The sequence below is a fragment of the Rhinopithecus roxellana genome, chromosome 12 (assembly GCF_007565055.1).
Source record: "Rhinopithecus roxellana isolate Shanxi Qingling chromosome 12, ASM756505v1, whole genome shotgun sequence".
Lineage (NCBI taxonomy): Eukaryota > Metazoa > Chordata > Mammalia > Primates > Cercopithecidae > Rhinopithecus > Rhinopithecus roxellana.
This window is the reverse complement of record NC_044560.1, coordinates 17875586-17896282: the sequence shown is the minus strand read 5'-3', so window position 1 is coordinate 17896282 and position 20697 is coordinate 17875586. Positions and strand designations below refer to the sequence as shown.

General features: G+C 46.2%; 1 protein-coding gene across 1 annotated transcript in view; it reads right to left on the bottom strand.

The window, feature by feature from the left end:
• Window positions 1-15454, bottom strand: part of YTHDF2 (YTH N6-methyladenosine RNA binding protein 2) — a 35930-nt gene extending 20476 nt beyond the window's left edge. Inside the window, exons 1-4 of the mRNA XM_010380331.2 lie at window positions 14360-15454; window positions 13830-13854; window positions 13174-13253; window positions 7160-8743 (exon numbers count right to left, since the gene is read on the bottom strand). Of these exons, the coding sequence (XP_010378633.1) occupies window positions 7160-8743; window positions 13174-13253; window positions 13830-13854; window positions 14360-14386 (1716 nt within the window). The 5' untranslated portion in view covers window positions 14387-15454. The remainder of the gene's footprint in view (window positions 1-7159; window positions 8744-13173; window positions 13254-13829; window positions 13855-14359) is intronic.
• Between the last annotated feature and the right edge of the window lie 5243 nt (window positions 15455-20697).

The following is a 20697-nucleotide window of genomic DNA, read 5'->3' as shown; positions in this document are numbered from 1 at the left end:
AAAGATTTAGGTCAGAAACTGTGAAACAAACAATAACCTTCCTAAAAAGACCTGTTTCATGGGATCAATTCATCTTCACGAACCTCAAATGTTATATTGAGTCAGCTAATCCTCTTTAATACCTTGGTTTCTCTAGTCCAGACTACCCTATGTATGAATCCCCTCTACAACATCCCTAGTTTAGTTTCTATAACATACCTCTTTTAGTTTCTACCTGAAATTCTCTTGTGATTAAGAACTTCGTTTTTAGCAAGTTTTCCCTTTATAAAAGTATTTCTTCCCATAACTTCTATCCATTGGTTCTAGCTTTGTCTTTTTTTTTTTTTTTTTTAGACAGAGTCTCGCTCTGTCACCCAGGCTGGAGTGCAGTGGTGCGATCTTGGCTCACTATAAGCTCCGCCTCCTGGGTTCTCGCCATTCTCCTGCCTCAGACTCCTGAGTAGCTGGACTACAGGCGCTGCCACCATGCCCAGCTATTTTTTTTTGTATTTTTAGTAGAGATGGGGTTTCACCATGTTGGGCAGGCTGGTCTCGAACCCTTGACTTTGTGATCTGCCTGGCTTGGTCTCCCCAAGTGCTGGGATTACAGGCGTGAGTCACCATGCCCGACCTAGCTTTGTCTTTTGACATTAAGAATCTAGTCTCAAAAAAATTTGGGCTGGGCGCGGTGGCTGGAGGCCAAGCCAGGCAGATCACAAAGTCAAGGGTTCGAGACCAGCCTGCCCAACATGGTGAAACCCCGTCTCTACTAAAAATACAAAAATTAGCCGGGCATGGAGGCAGCCGCCTGTACTCCTAGCTACTCCGCGGGGCTGAGGCAGGAAAATCGCTTGAACCTGGGAGGCGGAGGTTGCAGTGAGCCGAGATCACACCATTGCACTCCAGCCTGGGCAACAAAAGTGAAACTCCATCTCAAAAAAAAAAAAAAAAATTCAATAGCATAAAAGGGTATACAGTCAATCTGGTCCCATTTAATACCAATGACTTTTTTTTTTTAGACTAAAATTCAAACTGTTGCCACCACAATCACATTTTCTCTGTATCTCAACTCTCCCCTCACTCTCCATTTGCTCCGCAGTTATTCAGAAAAATCATTTACCCAAGTACCCAATTAAGTCTATTTTTTTTCTATTTCATTAATTTTTGTCTCCCAGGGCTCCATCATCCATTGAGTCTAACAAGATGCTGGACTTTAAAAGAATTAGTCCTTTGTCCTCTCTACTTGACTGCTTCCCTTATTCTTGACTGCTTCCCTTATTTTTACTTGTAGTTAAAGGGCTAGACACAAGACAAAAATTAAACCAATTATTTTATAAAATTTCTTTAAAAAAAAAATTCACTCATTCAGGAAGTTAACTCTCCTTTCTCCCAGACTATTCCCAAGTTGAGTCAAAAGAGAAAGGCGGCTGGGTGCAGTGGCTCACGCCTGTCATCCCAGCACTTTGGGAGGCCAAGAAGGGTGGATGGCTTGAGGTCAAGAGTTCCAGACAAGCCTGGCCAACATGGTGAAACCCCATCTCTACTAAAAATACAAAAATTAGCTAGGTGTGGTGGCGCTTGTAAAAATACAAAAATTAGCTAGGTGTGGTGGCGCTTGCCTGTAGTCCCAACTACTTGGGAAGCTCAGGCACAAGAATCGCTTGAACCTGGGAAGGTGAAGGTTGTAGTGGGCTGAGATCACATCACTGCACTCCAGCCTGGGCAACAGAGCGAGACCCCATCTCAAAGGAAAAAAAAAAAGAGAAACGCTCTCAACCACTGCCTTCTTCTAGATAACAGTTGCACAATGATTCCCTCAACTTTTCAGGAAAAAGATTTATGTAGCAATATATATAAAACTTAGCCAGGACCACAAAGCATTTACCCCTTTACTAAGAATTTCTGAGTCTGTGGTAAAATACTATTTTTAAAATCCATATACCTTTGACACATCTAACTACTAATGAACAAATATAAATATTTATACAAAAGGATGTTCAGTGTAGTGTTATTTTAATTAGAAAAAATATATTAAAATACAGATTGCTGACATATTCAACAATTAGGGATCGGTAAATTATAGTAAGTCTGACAACACTACGAAGCCAACAAAACTGATGTCATAGAGGAATACTTAACTAGCGAAAAGTTCTAAATAAATGCACAACAGTTTCACAACAGTATCTGTAGCATTCAACAAGGTAAACCACACCTTAAGCACAGTATATTGCTGTTTAAAAAAATAAAAGTCACATCTATCAAACAGGTCACTAAAATTTGCTCTAAGTTTCAAGCCTGACAGATCCAATGCTTGAAGGTTCTATGTAACTCAATTAGATCATGCAGAACAAGTCAGTAATAATACTAGGCAAAAATGGCTGTGGCTCTGCTTCAGTGTGTTCTGCCAAGAAACTGCCCAATCATGGAACTTTAGAACAGCTGTGACATCATCTTCAGGATGAAGTTTAAGTATTTCCCTACTTCTTTATGGGGTTACCACCCATTTGGCATGAAAGCTTTTGCAATCTCATAAATACTACAAAGATACACACACAAACAATTCACCTAAGGGAGTCCACCGTCTCAATGAGCTATGAGCCCCATTCTCATAAAATCTGCTTATTCTTTAAAGCCTAATAGAGATTGTAAGAACAGTTTACAATCAGTTATGTAAAGATGTTAAGGAAAATAGTAACCAACAGGAAAGCAAGGCAGTACTAACTAAAATGGTAACTGGGCTTAGAAGCATCTTCCTGAAATCCCAGCAATTTTTCTTTTTTTTTTTTGTTTTTTTGTTTTTTTTTTTTTTGAGACGGAGTCTTGCTCTGTTGCCCTGGCTAGAGTGCAGTGGCCGGATCTCAGTTCACTGCAAGCTCCGCCTCCCGGGTTTATGCCATTTTCCTGCCTCAGCCTCCCGAGTAGCTGGGACTACAGGCGCCCGCCACCTCGCCCGGCTAGTTTTTTGTATTTTTAGTAGAGACGGGGTTTCACCGTGTTAGCCAGGATGGTCTCGATCTCCTGACCTCGTGATCCGCCCGTCTCGGCCTCCCAAAGTCTTTTTTTTTTTTTTGAGACAGAGTCTCGCTCTGTCACCCCGGCTGGAGTGCAGTGGCACAATCTCAGCTCACTGAAAGCTCCACCTCCCAGGTTCACACCATTCTCCTGCCTCAGCCATCCAAGTAGCTGGGACTATAGGCGCCCGCCATCTCGCCCGGCTAACTTTTTGTATTTTTCGTAGAGACGTGGTTTCACCGTGTTAGCCAGGATGGTCTCAATCTCCTGACCTTGTGATCCATCCGCCTTGGCCTCCCAAAGTGCTGGGATGACAGGCGTGAGCCACCACGCCCAGCCAATCCCAGCAGTTCTTACAAGAGAGTAAACTAAAAAGTAACCTGACACAAGTATAACTGAAGCCTTTATTTTATTTGGTGGTTCGTTCACCAGCTGAGAACTAGGATACTCACTTATCAAGAGTCTTTATGGAACGGGTTTTTTTATTGTTTTTTTTTCTTTTTGAGACGGAGTTTTGCTCTTTCACCAGGCTGGAGTGCAGTGGCTCCATCTCAGCTCACTGCAACCTGTGACTTCCTGGTTCAAGCAATTCTCCTGTCTCAGCCTCCCCAGTAGCTGGGATTACAGGCACCCACCACCACGCCCAGCTAATCTTTGTATTTTTAGTAGACACAGGGTTTCACCACGTTGACCAGGTGGTCTCAATCTCCTGACCTCATGATCCGCCCGCCTCAGCCTCTCAAAGTGCTAGGATTACAGGCATGAGCCACCGCCCAGCTAATGGTTCTAAACCACTGCACTCCAGCCTGGGCAACAGAGTGAGACTCCGTCTCAAAAAAAAAAAAAAAAACACAAACCATTAGTAACTAATGGTTTTTTTTTTTTTTCTTTTTTTTGAGATGGAGTTTCACTCTTGTTGCCCAGGCTGGAGTGCAATGGCATGATCTCTGCTCACTGCAACCTCGGCCTCCCAGGTCAAGCGATTCTCCTGCCTCAGCCTCCCAAGTAGCTGGGATTACAGGCATGCAACACCATGCCCGGCTAATTTTTTTGTGTTTTTAGTAGAGACGGGGTTTCACCATGCTGTCCAGGCTGGTCTCGAACTCCTGACCTCAGGTGATCCGCCTACCCTGGCCTCCCAAAGTGGTGGGATTATAGACGTGAGCCACAGCGCCTGGCCAAAAGCTAAATTAACAAAACCCAAATTTGCGACTTGTTTAGACAGAGTCTCCCTCTGTCGCCCAGACTGGAGTGCAGTGGTGTGATCTCACCTCACTGCAACCCCTGCCTCCTGGGTTCAAGAAATTATCCTGCCTCAGCCTCCCAAGCAGTTGGGATCACAGGTGCTCAAAACCAGACCCAGCTATTTTTTTTTTTTTTTTAGTTTTTTTTTTTGTTTTGTTTTTTGGTTTTTTGAGATGAAGTCTCGCTCTGTCACCCAGGCTGGAGTGCAGTGGCACGATCTCAGCTCACTGCAAGCTCCGCCTCCCGAGTTCACGCCATTCTCCCACCTCAGCCTTCCAAGTAGCTGGGACTACAGGCGCACATCACCATGCCCGGCTAATTTTTCGTATTTTCAGTAGAGACGGGGTTTCACCGTGTTAGCCAGGATGGTCTTGATCTCCTGACCTCGTGATCTGCCCACCTTGGCCTCCCAAAGTGCTGGGATTACAGATGTGAGCCACCGCGTCTGGCCCTGTTTTAGCATTTTTAGTAGAGAGGGATTTCACCATGCTGGCCTCAAACTGCTGACCTCAAGTGATTGGCCCGCCTCTACCTACCAATGTGCTGGGATTACAGGCAAGAGCCACCCAAGCTCAGCCTGCTACTCCATGTGTAAACCCATATTTCTTCATCTGACCCCAGCAATGCAAAATTGAAAAGAAAATGAACCCGAATATCCCCAACTGGCCCTAACACATACAAGTCTATCTTAACAACTATGCTGTGCATTAACATCATTTCCTTCCTGCTTTTAATCACAAGATGTAGGACAGAATTTTATTAGAAAGACTAGTAAGATAGTACACATTTCAAGTGGATAAACCAAGCACCTAGATGCCCCTCACACATTTATAAATCTGCTATGCCACTAAAAGATGCCTAAAAGATCATGGCCTCCTTACTCGTCCCTCTAGAATCAGGACCCTGATGATCCCTTTAGAGCCCTTCAGATGTCTAGCAAAGAGTACCAATAAACTACTTTTTCTACAAAATACTGTAAATTTTATTTATTTTTGAGACAGAGTCTTGCTATGTTGCCCTGGCTGGAGTGCAGTGATGCAATCATGGCTCACTACAGCCTCAAACTCCTGGGCTCAAGCGATCCTCCTTCCTCAGCCTCCAGAGTAGCTAGAACAGGTGTGTGCCACCATGCCCAACTAATTTTTTTTTTTTTTTTAGAGATGGGGTCTTACTACATTGCCCAGGCTAGTCTTAAACTCCTGGGCCCAAGCAATCCTCCAGCCTCGGCCTCCCAAAGTGTTGGGATTGCAAGCATGAGCCACCACACCAGGCCAAAATATGATAGTTTTTTTTGGGGGGTGGTGGGGAGATGGAGTTTAGCTCTTGTTGCCCAGGCTAGAGCACAATCTTGGCTCACCGCAACCTCTGCCTTTGGGGTTCAAGTGATTCTCCTACCTCAGCCTCCCAAGTAGCTGGGATTACAGGCATGTGCCACCATGCCTGGCTAATTCTGTACTTTTAATAGAAATGAAGTTTCTCCATGTTGGTCAGGCTGGTCCTGACCTCAGGTGATCTGCCCACCTTAGCCTCCCAAAGTGCTGGGATTACAGGCGTGAGCCACTGTGACCGGACTAATATGGAAGATTTTAAGTTAAACTATTAAATTGTGGGGAAGAGAGGAGTCACTGACAAGTATAACTCCATTTCTTATTAATCTGTACACACTGGAAGGTAAAATAGCAACTAACCCTACTTTAACTATATACCTCCAAGAAGATTGTACCAACGAGCCCTTCTTCCACTGCTAAAAGGAGTAAGTTCTCATAGAGCCGCCTAACAATGCCTCAGATCTTAGATCACATATAAGATCCCTACGAGTTCTTAACAAATTTAAGGAAAACAATGTTTGTTAGACTTTATATTTGAGATTCATCAACTCAGGATTCTCTCAACCACTAATATATGTATCTTCAAAGAAAAATTTCTCCTTGCCCATAATCTTTTCACCTATTTCCTACGTTTAACAATGTCTAGGCCAGCTGCAGTGGCTCACACCTGTAATCCCAGCACTTTGGGAAGAGGCAGGGGCAGATCACTTGAGCTCAGGAGTTCAAGAACAGCCTGGGCAACATCGTAAAATCCAGCTCTACAAAAAACATGAAAAACTAGCCGGGCATGGTGGTGCATGCCTGTGATCCCAGCTACTCAGGAGGCTGAGATGGGAGGATCACTTGAGCCCAGAAGGTGGAGGCTGGAGTGGGCCCAAATCATGCCACTGCACTCCAGCCTGGGCAACAGAGTGAGACCCTACCCAAAAAAAATTAAGTATAAATCCCAGATAATATATGACTATCTGCTCCAACCAGTTTTATCATCCTTTTATAATGCTAAAGTTTACATTCATTCAATACTCACAAACGCTACCAACTCTTTCAAATTCAACTGTAGTTTGAATCCATTCCTCATCATTCTGCCCAAGATTCCCACTTGTTACAGAGGAATCGGAAAGTGACTCTTTTACACCACCAATTGTCACAGGGAAGACAGAAGTGATTTCAAGAGTTGGTGACGATATATTGACTCTTGAAAATAACCACAAAATGCCAGCGAAGCCAAGTTAATCCAACAGAGAAATTTCGATTTTTCTCTGCCATATTATAGCCTCAATCTTCTGCTTTAATTTCTATGGTTTTATCACTTCCATTACCCCTCTGCATCTCTTTTGACTCATTCTTCACCTCTTTCTGCATTGTGTACTGTTTCTGCATTCCTTTCAAAGTTCTTATTTCTGTCCTCTACTAATGTTCTCACATACCTTCACATTAGGGTTGAAGTATCAGAACCAATTATACTTCTATAAAGCCTTGAACTGTTAAGTGATACTGTATTCATTTACAGAGTTTTTAATAATGGTTCACTATATATAATACTTCCATTCTAATTCCTCCTTCCCTAAAAATCTTAAGAATGTTAAGTGGGTTACCTTTTTAACACTTTCTTCTTCCTCTTGGCGTTTCTCATAGTGTGAGAAGTCATCAAAAATGGAAGTGGTGTGCTTGTAGCTGGCTATAATTTTCAACACCTGCTTAGCCTTTTCCAGAGGCACTTCCTGAGTGTCCCTAGAGTTGGTCACTGGTTTATTCTCGTTGTTCTCTAGGCGAATGTGTCGCAGTTGGCTATTGGGAACGTCCTTCACAAAAATCCACCTGACATCAAAACGACCCTTCCATTTGTCCTGGGACCACACACCTGCACATGTGTTGTAGTCCACAGCAGATTTCATTTCTGCAACGCCACAGAAGTGTCCACTGCCGTTGACACTGAAAAGTAAGTAAACGGGGCCTTTCCCGTTCATGGAACGATAAGCAGCATCCAGTCTCTTGTTACCATGCTCTGTGCTGCACCAAATATTATACTTAATGGAACGGTGAATATCGTCCTCAGAGTAGCTCTTAATGATGAAAACCCGGCCATGTTTCAGATTCCAGTCAAAATCTTTGGGGTTATAGTTATTAATGGACCGAAGCTTCTCCAACACTGGGTGGGGTTCTGAAGGAGTAGATCCAGAACCAGCCTGAGACTGTCCTACTCCATTACCATCCACCCCATTATGACCGAACCCACTGCCACGGTTCCGAGGTGCTACCCAGCGGGTTGGCTGAGCTGCCTGTTGCTGGACTGAAAGCTGGGCAGGCTGTGGTGGAGGTGGAGGCAATGGCTGTGTCTGTTGGCCTACTGATGCCTGAGCCACTGGTGGGCTATTGTTAGCCTGCTGACCTACAGGCTGAGGAGACCCCTGGGTTGGCTGACCTATATTCTGAACCAAAGCCTGTGAGGGGGCTTTTGCAACGGGACCCTTGTTATCCCAAGTTCCAATATCCATGTTATGCTTTATCGGGGGTGGCGGAAGACTTGACCCTGCAATGCCATTCTTCGTCTTCAGTTTAGGTTGCTGTTTTGCAGGCTTGCTAGCAATATCAGCCCAAGATGCTGGTTTTGGAGGAGCAATAGTGGCTGGAGGCAAACTATTGGAAGCCACGATGTTACTAGTAATGGACCCACTACCAACAGCAGAACCTACAACTTTTGGAACATTGCTTGCAACTTCTGTGCTACCCAACTTCAGTGCTGCCATCCCTTGGTCTATAGTATTCATGCCAGGAGCCTTATTGAGGGTCTCATTGGCAAAAGCTGACTGTCCATCAATCATGGCTCCACCTAAGGAGCTAGGTGCATAAGCATAATTGCTACTATATCCAGAGCTCTGAGTAGACTGTCCCTGAGAACTGTTATTTCCCCATGCTGAGAAGTCAATCCCACTGGGAAAGAAATTAAAACCATGTTGACCAAGAAATGGAGTGCTACCTAGGGCTCCTGGTTGCCCAAACATTGCATCTGGTAGGAAGTGGGGCTCTCCGTTGCTCAGCTGTCCATAAGAAGTTAAATAGGGCATGGCTGTGTCACCCCCAGTAGACCAAGCAGCTTCACCCAAAGAATAGGAGAAGCCAATGGAGGGACTGTAGTAACTGGGTAAGTAGGAATCTGACATGGCAGTATATGCATTATTCTGTGGAAGAAAAAAAAAAGGCAAATCAAAACATAAAGAATTATTATCAGGCTCTTTCCTCCCCCCACCTAGTTACACAATTCAAATATACTATAAAAAGGAGTGTGCGGGCTGGGCATGGTGGCTCACACCTGTAATCCCTACACTTTGGGAGGCGGAGGCGGGCAGATCACCTGAGGTCAGGAGTTCGAGACCAACCCGGCCAACGTGACGAAACCCTGTCTACTTGGGAGGCCTGAGGCAGGAGAATCACTTGAACCCAGAAGGCGGAGGTTGCAGTGAGCTGAGATTGCACCACTGCACTCCAGCCTGTGGGCAACAAGAGTGAAACTCCATCTCAAAAAAAACAGTGTGTGCAGCACATCAGATGATTTCCTATAAACACAAGGGCATTTTTTCTATCATAAGAAATTGTGGTGTAGTAATTGAAACATTTAAACATTTAAAGTTAAGCTGATACAGTGAATATGGCCCTTAGCTTTAGCACTACAACTAAGAAAACTTAGCATTTCACAAACTAAGTCCTGAATGTTGAGGTAATCCTTTTAGCAACTACCTACGCGAACCAGGTGATAATAAAATAATAACAAGGCCGGGCGCGGTGGCTCAAGCCTGTAATCCCAGCACTTTGGGAGGCCGAGACGGGCGGATCACGAGGTCAGGAGATCGAGACCATCCTGGCTAACACGGTGAAACCCCGTCTCTACTAAATGCAAAAAACTAGCCGGGCGAGGTGGCGGGCGCCTGTAGTCCCAGCTACTCCGGAGGCTGAGGCAGGAGAATGGTGTAAACCCGGGAGGCGGAGCTTGCAGTGAGCTGAGATCCGGCCACTGCACTCCAGCCCGGGCGACAGAGCAAGACTCCGTCTCAAAAAAAAATAAAATAAAATAAAATAAAATAACAAAAAGAAATGGAAATGTCAAGTTCTAGCCCAAATGTCTATAGTCATTTCTCAATCATAAACCCAAAAGCAAGGTTCACTACCAGTTTATAGTGCTAGCTTCTTGGCAAACTACCTGGGAATATCAACAGATTCCACTACTTAGTTATAACCTGAAGAGGAAATGCACAGTGGTTTCTGGAGGATGTAAAATGAGAAAAATGGCTGGGTGCAGTGGCTCCCGCCTGTAATCCCAGAACTTTGGGAGACAGAGAGAGGCGGATGACTTGAGGTCAGTTCAAGACCAGCCTGGCCATCATGACAAAACCCAGTCTCTACTAAAAATACAAAAAATTAGCCAGGCATGGTAGCATACACTTGTAATCCCAGCTACTCAGGAGGCTGAGGCAGCAGAATCACTTGAATCCAGTAGGCAGAGGTTGCAGTGAGCCCAAATGGCACCACTGCACTCCAGCCTGGGCAAGAGAGCCAGACAGACTGTCTCAAAAAATAAATAAATAAAAACAGGCCGGGCACGGTGGCTTACGCCTCTAATTCCAGCACTCTGGGAGGCTGAGGCGGGCAAATCACTTGAGGCCAGGAGTTGGAGACCAGCCTGGCCAACACGATGAAACCCCGTCTCTACTAAAAATACAAAAATTAGCCGGGCATGGCAGCACCTGCCTGTAATCCCAGCTATTCGGGAGGCTAAAGTGGGAGAATTGCTTGAACCCAGGAGATGGAGGTTGCAGTGAGCCAGATTGCACCACTGCACTGCAGCCTGGGCGACACAGCAAGACTCTGTCTCAAAAAATAGATAAATAAATAAATAAATAAATAAATAAAAATACGTAAATACATAAAAACAAAAGTGAAGTCTTTTCACACATACTTTTTTCATATTTAAAAGTTCTCACAAAGGTAAGGTTAAAAATTTTAGGTCAGGCGTGGTGGCTCACACCTGTAATCCCAGCACTTTGGGAGGCCGAGGCAGGCAGATCATGAGGTCAGGAGATCAAGACCATCCCGGCTAACATGGTGAAACCCCGTCGCTACTAAAAATACAAAAAATTAGCCAGGCATGGTGACGTGTGCCTGTAGTCCCAGCTACTCAGGAGGCTGAGGCAGGAGAATGGCGTGAACCCAGGAGGCAGAGCTTGCAATGAGCTGAGATCGTGCCACTGCACTCCAGCCTGGGTGACAGAGCAAGACTCCGCATCAAAAAAAAAAAAAAAAAAAAAAATTTGAACAGACCCAAATCCGTATGTGTAAGAAATTCGGCCTATAATCTCTGGATTAAACTTGAAGTATTATTCCAAAATAGGGTAATGAAAAGTTGGCACAAAAGTGGATAACTTACTCTAGACAATAAACTAGATTCTCAGGTTACCCTTCCTCATCTACTCATGTAAGATTTATATTATTACCCAAATTTTTTTAAACAAAGACATTTAAGCTTTGGCTTACCTGAGAAAGAAAAATCAAATGCACTTAATATCACAGGCTATGCCAACATACAGTTGAATGTCTAAACCTGAACTGGCAGGCTCCCACATGCTCAAGCTCAAAAATCTGAATTACACAATGTTTTACAAGAACTACCTAGAATTATGTTTCTAAATGCTCCCTCTCTCTCTGTTATAATGATTATGTAAGCAAACTACTTCAATAGCAGGAACCTATTAATAGTTCATTCCTCTACTTCCTTCCCTACTTTTCCTGATTAACTGGTTGTGTTTTGTGAAAACTTTTTTCCAATCACTTGCTCAAGTGGTTTCTACACTTTTCATGTTAAAAAATTTTACACAGGGATTCTACAAGTTTTATGTGATAATCAGCTCCATATATGCGCATGCAATTATTGAGGACTACTAACTGTATTTCATACAGCATATCTTCAGAACTTATAAACTTCTTGACCTTTTAGGGCATTTTGGAAGACATATTGCCAATTTTCCTTTTGGCCTATTAATCTGGGGAGTTACATTAGTTACAACTATGTAACTATGTCTTTGGGATCAGAGATAATAACACAAAAGAACTGCTGAATCAAACAAGTTTCTACATGCACAGGTCATATTAGTATTTGAATCTACATGCAACTTTACACTAAAAGATTACACCGCAAAAACCTCCAACATTACTGATCTTCGTTTGTGCTAAACAGTATTTTAACTTTCACTCCACTTTATAAATCCTATACCTCCCTTCAGTGAAAAATAAAGTTAGTCTACACAGATGTAGGTGCAGCTCAACTCAAAAATGTCCTGACTCAGCCGAGCATGGTGGCGTATACCTATAATTCCAACACTTCTGAGAGGTCGAGGAGGGCGGACCTCTTGAGCTCAGGAATTCAAGACCAGATTGGACAACATAGTGAAACCCCCGTCTCTACAAAAAATATAAAAAATTAGCCGGGCATGGTGGTCCCAGCTACTTGGGAGGCTGAGGCGGGCAAGATCACCTGGTAGGCTGAGATTGCAGTGAGCCAAGATTGCACCACTGCACTCCAGCCTGGGTGACAAGAGTAACACTACGTCTCAAAAAAAAAATCTTTTTCCTAACTCCAAAATAGTTCTGATAATCTAAGAACCCATAAACTAGAAAAAAGAAAGAGAGCCAGTCCTCCAGCACTGAATGAAGTTCAGGTGACTATTTTTTAGAGACCAGGTCTTGTTCTGTCACCCAGGCTGGAGTGCAGTGGCTTTTCACAGGTATGATCGCAGATAGCTCGCTGCAGCTTCAAGCTTCTGGGCTCAAGAGATCTTCCCGCCTCCAGGTGATTTTATATTAGAACTTTCCCTATCACACTAATCCAAAGTTTTCTGGGGTGAAAATTCAGAATATTTAACACTTGCAAGAATTCCTAAATTCTGCACTGCTACATTCTTGGTAAGGAGGAAGATAATTATTCATGCATATGTTACTGCCAGTAATCAGTATTACGTTCTCAATATAGTATGTTTGCTGACATTACAGAGATGGGAATCTCAACAGCCTCGGACATTTTCAGTAACTGTTCTGTAACACATTAATAGGTATTAAGGAGGTGAACCCTCAGAGCATGGGATTTCCTGATAGAGGGCAGAGAAAAAATACAGATATTAAGAAAGTGAATCCTCGGCTAGATGTGGTGGCTCACGCCTGTAATCCCAGCAGTTTGGGAGGCCAGGCAGGTGGATCACCTGAGGTCAGGAGTTCAAGACCAGCCTGGCCAACATGAAACCCCGTCTCTATTAAAAAAAAAAAAAAAAAAAAAAAAAAAAAAAAAAAACAGAAAAACTAGCTGGGAGCGGTGGTGCACACCTGTAATCCCAGCTACTCAGGAGGCTGAGACAGAAGAATCGCTTGAACCGAGAGGCGGAGGTTGGAGTGAGCCAAGACTGCGCCACTACACCCCAGCCTCCAGCCTGGGTGACAGAGCGAGACTCGGTCTCGAAAAAGAAAAAAGAAAGTGAATCCTCAGAAAATGGGATGTATTGGTAGAAGGCAGAGAAAGAATATACTACATACACCCTTCGATCAGATATGTAAATAGTTAACTACTCACGGGCCTTGCCTGTGGACTCAAGTAAGGTTCAAAATCATCATCGTTTAATCCATCCTTTTGATGTACAGATCCATTTTGTACTAAAGGAAAAAAAAACTCAATTAGGAGTGTCCCAATCCTATAATCTTCCTCTCAAATTAGTCCATATATGCTAACCAGAGAAAAACCTTACTAGTTAACAAAGCATGTAAGATTGAACTTCAAAAGGGTAAGAGATGAGAGTGAATGCTGAAGCGATAGTCGCCAGTGAAAATGTCCCCCTCCACCCAGAGCAAGTTGATCTAAAAAGGTCATTTTATTGGCTCCTCTGGATCTCCATTCCCTCCCGCTTCCCCTCCCCCATCACATGAGAGTACTTCCAGAGAGTGATCCACGAGGATGAAAAACAAAGGCCTTTTAAGACCTACAGGAAACTAAGGACCTGGAGCGTTTCAAAACCCAATCCACCCCCACCCTTAATGAATTACTCCTTGTTAGCGAAAAAGCTGTTCGCCAGCTGCAAGAACACACCGAAAGGGTCAAATACTTAAGTGTGCGGCACCTGCGAACTAAGCGGCTTCCGAAAGGTCCTCCGCCCGGGGCGCTTCCCGGAGACCCCGCCCCCACCGCCCCGCGTCCCCCTCCCGGCCCAGGGCCACCGGTGGAGCGGGGCTTACCTTTGTTTCCTTGACCTTTTGGTCTCTGCAGGGGAAGGAAACGTCGCCGAGCAGCAAGTTGTCCGAAGGAGAAATGAAAAAGGAAGAACAAATTAAGGCAGGGCCCGAAGGGAGAATAAAGGAGCAGGCCCGAGGGGAGGCGTCAGGAATGGTAGGGAGGAAGAGGCTGAAAATGGGAGGCGGGGGAGAGCGCCAGGCCCGTGGGGCAGGGAAGAAAACGCGGCAGACGCGCCAGCTGCAACGCGAGGAACCCAGGGCTTTAAGGAAGGGGAAGGAAACAAGGAAGGAAAACGAGGCCCGCTTAGAGAAGGGAACGCGGCGCGGCCCGGCCCGTGGGCTCCAAGGCCCGAGGAGAAGCGGGAAGAGCAGGCTGAGGGCGAGGCGCCGGGCGCGGCCGGCCTGAGAGGCCCGAAACCTGGCCCGCGAGAGGCGCCGCCTCGGCTCGGCCTGCCCGGGGGCGGCTGGCCCGGGCCTAGTCGGGCTCCCTCTCGCCTCACACAATGGCCGAGGCATGCGGGCCGGGCCTGTACCTGCTCCAAGAGGCTGCTGGCCGACATGGCTCTCGGATCCTCGCGGGCGGCGACGGCGGCGAACTCTCCTCAGAGCGGCGGCGGTGGCAGATGAGCCCCGGCTGCGGGAGCAGGCGGCGGCTTTTGTCCCTGACACTCGGGGGCCTCGGCGGACGCAGCGGAGACACAGCGCGCGGCTCAGGCTCCGGCTCCGACTCGGCGACGCTCTAGCCCAAGAGCTCAACGCCCGTCTCTATGCTTTTACGCGCGCGCCCGCCCCTCACCGCCGAAAGCGGAGCGCCGAACAGCGGAGGCGGACGGCGCGCGCGGCGCGAGCGCTGACTCTCACATTCACTCACCCACGCGGAAGGGGCCTGGCGCGAAGCACCCCGGGAAGGGAGAGGCCGGCCGCGGCGCCCTCTGGCGGCTTGGAGGAGCGGAAGCTGTGCTCACGGCCTCCCCGCCCCCACCGCCCCGGGATTAAGGCCTAGGGGGTTGGGGACGACCAGGGTCGCACCACGAGGTTTTTGACTAACACCTGGAAAGACTAGCTTTGGCTTCAGAAAAACGACAAAAGCCGGTTTCTCAGTGAGGGAGGGGCCTCCAAAGCCCGCGAGACATTAAAATGAACCTGCCTCCCAGCTGCAAGTGATACCCCACCCCCATCTGGGAGGTAACCCGACCCCTGGGGAGTCACACCGCCCTCAGGGAAACTTCTTGGGGGCCCTGTCCGGGAGTGACTTGCCCCCGCCCCCGCGAGGGGCTTGGTCATGCTCCTCTGTTAGCAGACTACAGAAAGTACCCAGAAAGCAAAACGCTCACTGAAAGAATCCAGTCTCCTGCAAAAGACATTCACTCCTTAGCATTACAGGAAGGAGAATCTACAATTTATTTTCGGGGAAATCGCTGGACTCCGAGATAATCTGTTCAACTGTGGACTTTATTTCCAAGAAAAATACACCTCACGCATCTACACAAAACTTGCAAGGAGTCCGGAGAACCTATGAATCTTAAGGACCTTAGGGAAGCAAGGAAATTAACATTATTGAAATACCAGCTGTGGGCCAGGCTTTGTTAGGTATTTTCAAACACATTAAAGTCTTTCGACAACTTCAAAATCACTATCAGTCTTTCGGTTTTTTACGACTGGAAAAACAGAAAGGTTAAGTAATTGTGCCCAAGTTTACAAAGCTGTTAAATAGCCAGGTCTATGTGACACTAACATAATGGTATCTCTCTACCCCTACGAGAGACTCTATGTTAGGGAACCAGAATCTAGGGGAGATGCAAAGGATGGGCAAAAATATTTTCAATCAGAAGCAAAGCCAACTCATACAGGAATACTTGATACTAGGAAACCCCATATAATAGCTTTTGTTATTGCAAGTATGTCGTGGTAAACAGGTAACAAATGCACTAATTGTCAACCTCATGCTATCCACACGCTGGATGGATATAGGAGGCTTGGGTGGTCTCAGTAGTAAAATAAATAACATGGCATCTTGGATTTAACATAATAATTTGGTCAAAGTGCTCAAAACACGTTTTTTTCATGCCCATAATCACATTTATGGTAGGAATGAATAAGGTCAGGCACCAAAGGTGAAGGACTTTTAATGGAGACAGTAAAATGTCAAGTCTGGAAGCACAGATTCCATCAAGGGAATAGAATAAACCTAGTAATACTTCTTTTTTTTTTTTTTTTTTTTTTTTTTTTGAGACGGAGTCTCGCTCTGCCACCCAGGCTGGAGTGCAGTGGCCGGATCTCAGCTCACTGCAAGCTCCGCCTCCCGGGTTTACGCCATTCTCCCGCCTCAGCCTCCCGAGTAGCTGGGACTACAGGCGCCCGCCTCGTCGCCCGGCTAGTTTTTTTTGTATTTTTAAGTAGAGACAGGGTTTCACCGTATTAGCCAGGATGGTCTCGATCTCCTGACCTCGTGATCCGCCCGTCTCGGCCTCCCAAAGTGCTGGGATTACAGGCTTGAGCCACCGCGCCCGGCCAGTAATACTTCTTTTTAAAAATACTCGGCCATGGCAGGTGCGGTGGCTCACGCCTGTAATCTCAGCACTTTGGGAGGCCAAGGCGGGTGGATCATGAGGTCAGAAGATCGAGACCATCCTGGCCAACATGTGAAACCCCAACTCTACTAAAAATACAAAAAGTAGCCAGGCGTGGCGGCATGTGCCCGTAGTCCCAGCTAATCGGAGGCTAAGGCAGGAGAATCGCTTGAACCCGGGAGGCGGAGGTTGCAGTAAGCCGAGATCGCGCCATTGTACTCCAGCCTGGGGAAGAAAGCAAGACTCCGTCCCAAAAAAAAAAAAAAAAAAGGCTGGGCGCAGTGACTCACGCCTGTAATCCCAGCACTTTGGGAGGCCGAGGCGGGCTGATCACGAGGTCAGGCGATCAAGGCCATCCTGGCTAACACGGTGAAACCCCGTCTCTACTAAAAATACAAAAAATTAGCCGGGCGTGGTGGCGGGAGACTGTAGTCCCAGCTACTCGGGAGGCTGAGGCAGGAGAATGAACCTGGGAGGCGGAGCTTGCAGTGAGCCGAGATCGTGCCACTGCACTCCAGCCTGGGCGACAGAGCAAGACTCCATCTCAAAAAAAAAAAAAAGATAATCAGCCACTTAGCTCCATGGCCCAGATTTATGTATAAACTGTAAGCAGTTGCCTATACTGACGCTTGGAGGCAACATGGCATTGTAAAAACAACATTAGATAAGAAGTCATATGCTGGGAGACAAAGGGTCTAAATACTGGTTTCCCCACCCAGATATGCAATACTGGGTAAACGACTAAACCTTTCTTAGATTCCCTCATTTGATAAAGGGGATGATGGATAATGATACCTACCCAACAGGTTTGTCGTTAAGATAAACTTAAAAAAAAAAAAAAAAAAAAAAAAGCCCGGTGCGGTGGCTCAGGCCTGTAATCCCAGTATTTTGGGAGGCTGAGGCGGGCAGATCACCTGAGGTCAGGAATTCAAGACCAGCCTGACCAACACGGTGAAACCGCGTCTGTACTAAAAATACAAAAATTAGCTGAGCATGGTGGCGGGCCCCTGTAATCCCAGCTACTGGGAGGCTGAAGCAAGAGAATCACTTGAACACAGGAGGCGGAGCTTGCAGTGAGGGGAGATCCCGCAATTGCGTTCTAGCCTGGGTGATACAGCCAGACTCTGTCTGAAAAAAATAAACAAAATAAGTAAAATTAATTTTTTTAAAAAAGCTGACATTAAAGCATGTGTGGCACAGTGTAAGTTCATTTCCTATAATCCCATTAAGCGATTTAAAGAAAAATTATTTCCCTCCAATAATATCTTTATGGTACCAGGGGTTTTGATTAGTTCCTTTGGGATGACTTTCTGTTTGCCAGAAGTTCCCAGTTAAAATGCAAATTACCCTTGAGAAAAGGGTAATCGCTAAACCTGGATTCGTTTACCATGATGGCTTTTAACAGGCCCCTAAAGAAACAGAACCCAGAAGACTGATATATTTAATCACCGGAAAGAGAGAGGGGAAGTTGGAATATGCGGTGTCATTTCATGGTTTGAAGAAAATAATACTATACTGGAAATGTTTAGGTTCTAATTTCAGCTCTGCCACTGGGTAAATGAAGCATTCAATCTCTCTTTCAACAAGTATTTATTGAGGGACAGGCAGTGTGCTGGGGAGAAAGTTCATTTCTCCTTGAAGCAGACTAGCCAGGGAAACTGAGACTATGCAAATAGCTATTCAAATTACAGTTGTGGAAAGTGCAGTGAGGAAGTACAGACAGGTATAACCTCCTCAGAGGAGCCAGGGAAGGTTTCCCTGAGGAGATGAGCTTCAGCTAAAACATGAAGGATGAGGAGAAACTGGCCAGGCAAGGAGAGAAGGGAAACAAAAGAACATGTGCTGGCCAGGCGCAGTGGATCAGGGCTGTAATCCCAGCACTTTCGGAGGCCGAGGTGGGCGAATAACCTGAGGTCAGGAGTTCGAGACCAGCCTGGACAACATGGTGAAACCCCCGTCTCTACTAAAAATACAAAAAAAATTAGCCGGGCCTGGTGGCAGACACCTGCAATCCCAGCTACTTGGGAGGCTGAGGCAGGAGAATCGCTTGAACCTGGGAGGCAGAGGTTGCAGTGAGCTGAGATCACGCCATTGCACTCCAGCCTGGGGGACAAGAGCAAGACTTCCTCTCAAAAAAAAAAAAAAAAAGAACAACATGTGCAAGGGCCCTGAGCAAGGAAGGAACTTGGCACTGGTGAGGAACTGAAGGAGGCCAGCATGACGGTGCACCATGAGAGAGAGGGTGGCAGTAGATAATACTGGGGAACTGGGCAGAAAGGAGAAAAGTAAGTTGCGTGTGGTGGCATGCACCTGTAGTCTCAGCTACTCGGGAAGCTAAGGCAGGAGGATTGCTTGAACCTGGGAGGCTGAGGTTGCAGTGAGCCAAGATCACACCACTGCACTCCAGCTTGGGGAACACAGCGAGACTCCCCGTCTTTACTAAACCCCGTCTTTACTAAAAATGCAAAAATTAACTGGGCATGGTACCACATGCCCGGAAAAAAATTTTAAAAAGGCCAGGCGCAGTGGCTCATGCCTGTAATCCCAGCACTTTGGGAGGCCAAGGCGGGCAAATCACGAGGTCAGGAGATAGAGACCATCCTGGCTAACACAGTGAAACCCCATCTCTACTAAAAATACAAAAAATTAGCCGGGCATGGTGGCAGACACCTGTAATCCCAGTCACTCTGGAGGCTGAGGCAGGAGAATCACTTGAACATGGGAGGCGGAGCTTGCAGTAAGCTGAGATCGCACCACTGCACTCTAGCCTGGGCGACAGAATGAGACTCTGTCTCAAAAAAAAATTAATTAAATTAATAACTAATAATAATAAAGCGTTAATAGGAGTAGAGCAGACTCTGGTTTACATTTTAAGAAGTTTACTCTGGTTGCAGTGTGGGAAGTAGATTTAAGGAGAAGAGTGTAATTTAGGAGTTACGAAAGTATTGCAGTAAATTCAGGCCAAAAAATAATAATAATAATAGTGGCAGGCTCTAATGTAGTGGCAGGGAAGACAGTGAGAAGTGGACAAAATTGTGTCCCGATGCAGTGGCTCACACCCCTAATCCCAACACTGGGAGGCCAAGGTGGGAGGATCATTTGAAGCCAGTAGTTTGAGACTAGCCTGAGCAATATAGGGAGCCTTCCGTCTGTAGAAAAAATAAGTAAATAAGCCGGTTGCGGTGGCTCACGCCTGTAAACCCAGCACCTTGGGAGGCTGAGGCCGGCGGATCGCAAGGTCAAGAGATGGAGACCATCCTGGCCAACATGGTGAAACCGCATCTCTACTAAAAATACAAAAATTATCTAGGCGTGGTAGTATGCGCCTGTAATCCCAGTGACTCGGGAGGCTGAAGCAGGAGAATCACTTGAACCCGGAAGGCAGAGTTTCCAGTGAGCTGAGATTGCACCACTGCACTCCAGCCTAGCGACAGAGCAAGACTCCGTCTCAAAACAAACAAAGTACATAAATAAATAAAAGAAGCAGACAAAATTGAGAAGGTAAAATGAGGAGTCTCGGTGGTTGATTGGATTGGGAGGGAGGACCCTAAAGGAGAAGTTGGTATCAAAGATGATAACTGGTTTGATTTGAGCATTTGGTCAGGGGAGGTATGGGTTTTCTGGTGTGGGGAATGCTGGAGGAGATTTGCTGGGGAGCAGGGAGGTCATAAATTTATCTTTGGACATGCCAGGTTTCAGGAAAACATAAAATACCAGATCAAAATGTTCTGTAGAGGCCGGGCATGGTGGCTCATGCCTGTAAACCCAGCACTTTGGGAGGCCAAGATGGGAGGGTCGCTTGAGCCTGGAAATTCAACACCAGCCTGAGTACCATAGCAAGACCCTGTCTCTACAAAAAAAAAATTAAATAAGATAAAAAATTAGCCAGATGGCCGGGCGTGGTGGCTGAAGCCTGTAATCCCAGCACTTTGGGAGGCCGGGGCGGGTGGATCACAAGGTCAGGAGTTTGAGACCAGCCTGGCCAATATGGTGAAACCCCGTCTCTACTAGAAAAAAATAATAATAATACAAAAATTAGCCAGGGGTGGTGGCGGACACCTGTAGTCCCAGCTACACAGGAGGCTGAGGCAGGAGAATCACTTGAACCTGGGAGGTGGAGGTTGTAGTGAGCCGAGATCAGGCCACTGCATTCCAGCCTGGAAGACAGAGCGAGACTCTGTCTCAAAAAAAAAAAAAAAAAATTAGCTAGATGTTGTGGCACACACCTATAGCCTCGCCTACTCGGGAGGCCGAGGTGGGAGGATCACTTGAGCCGGGAGGTCAAGGCTGCAGTGAGCTAT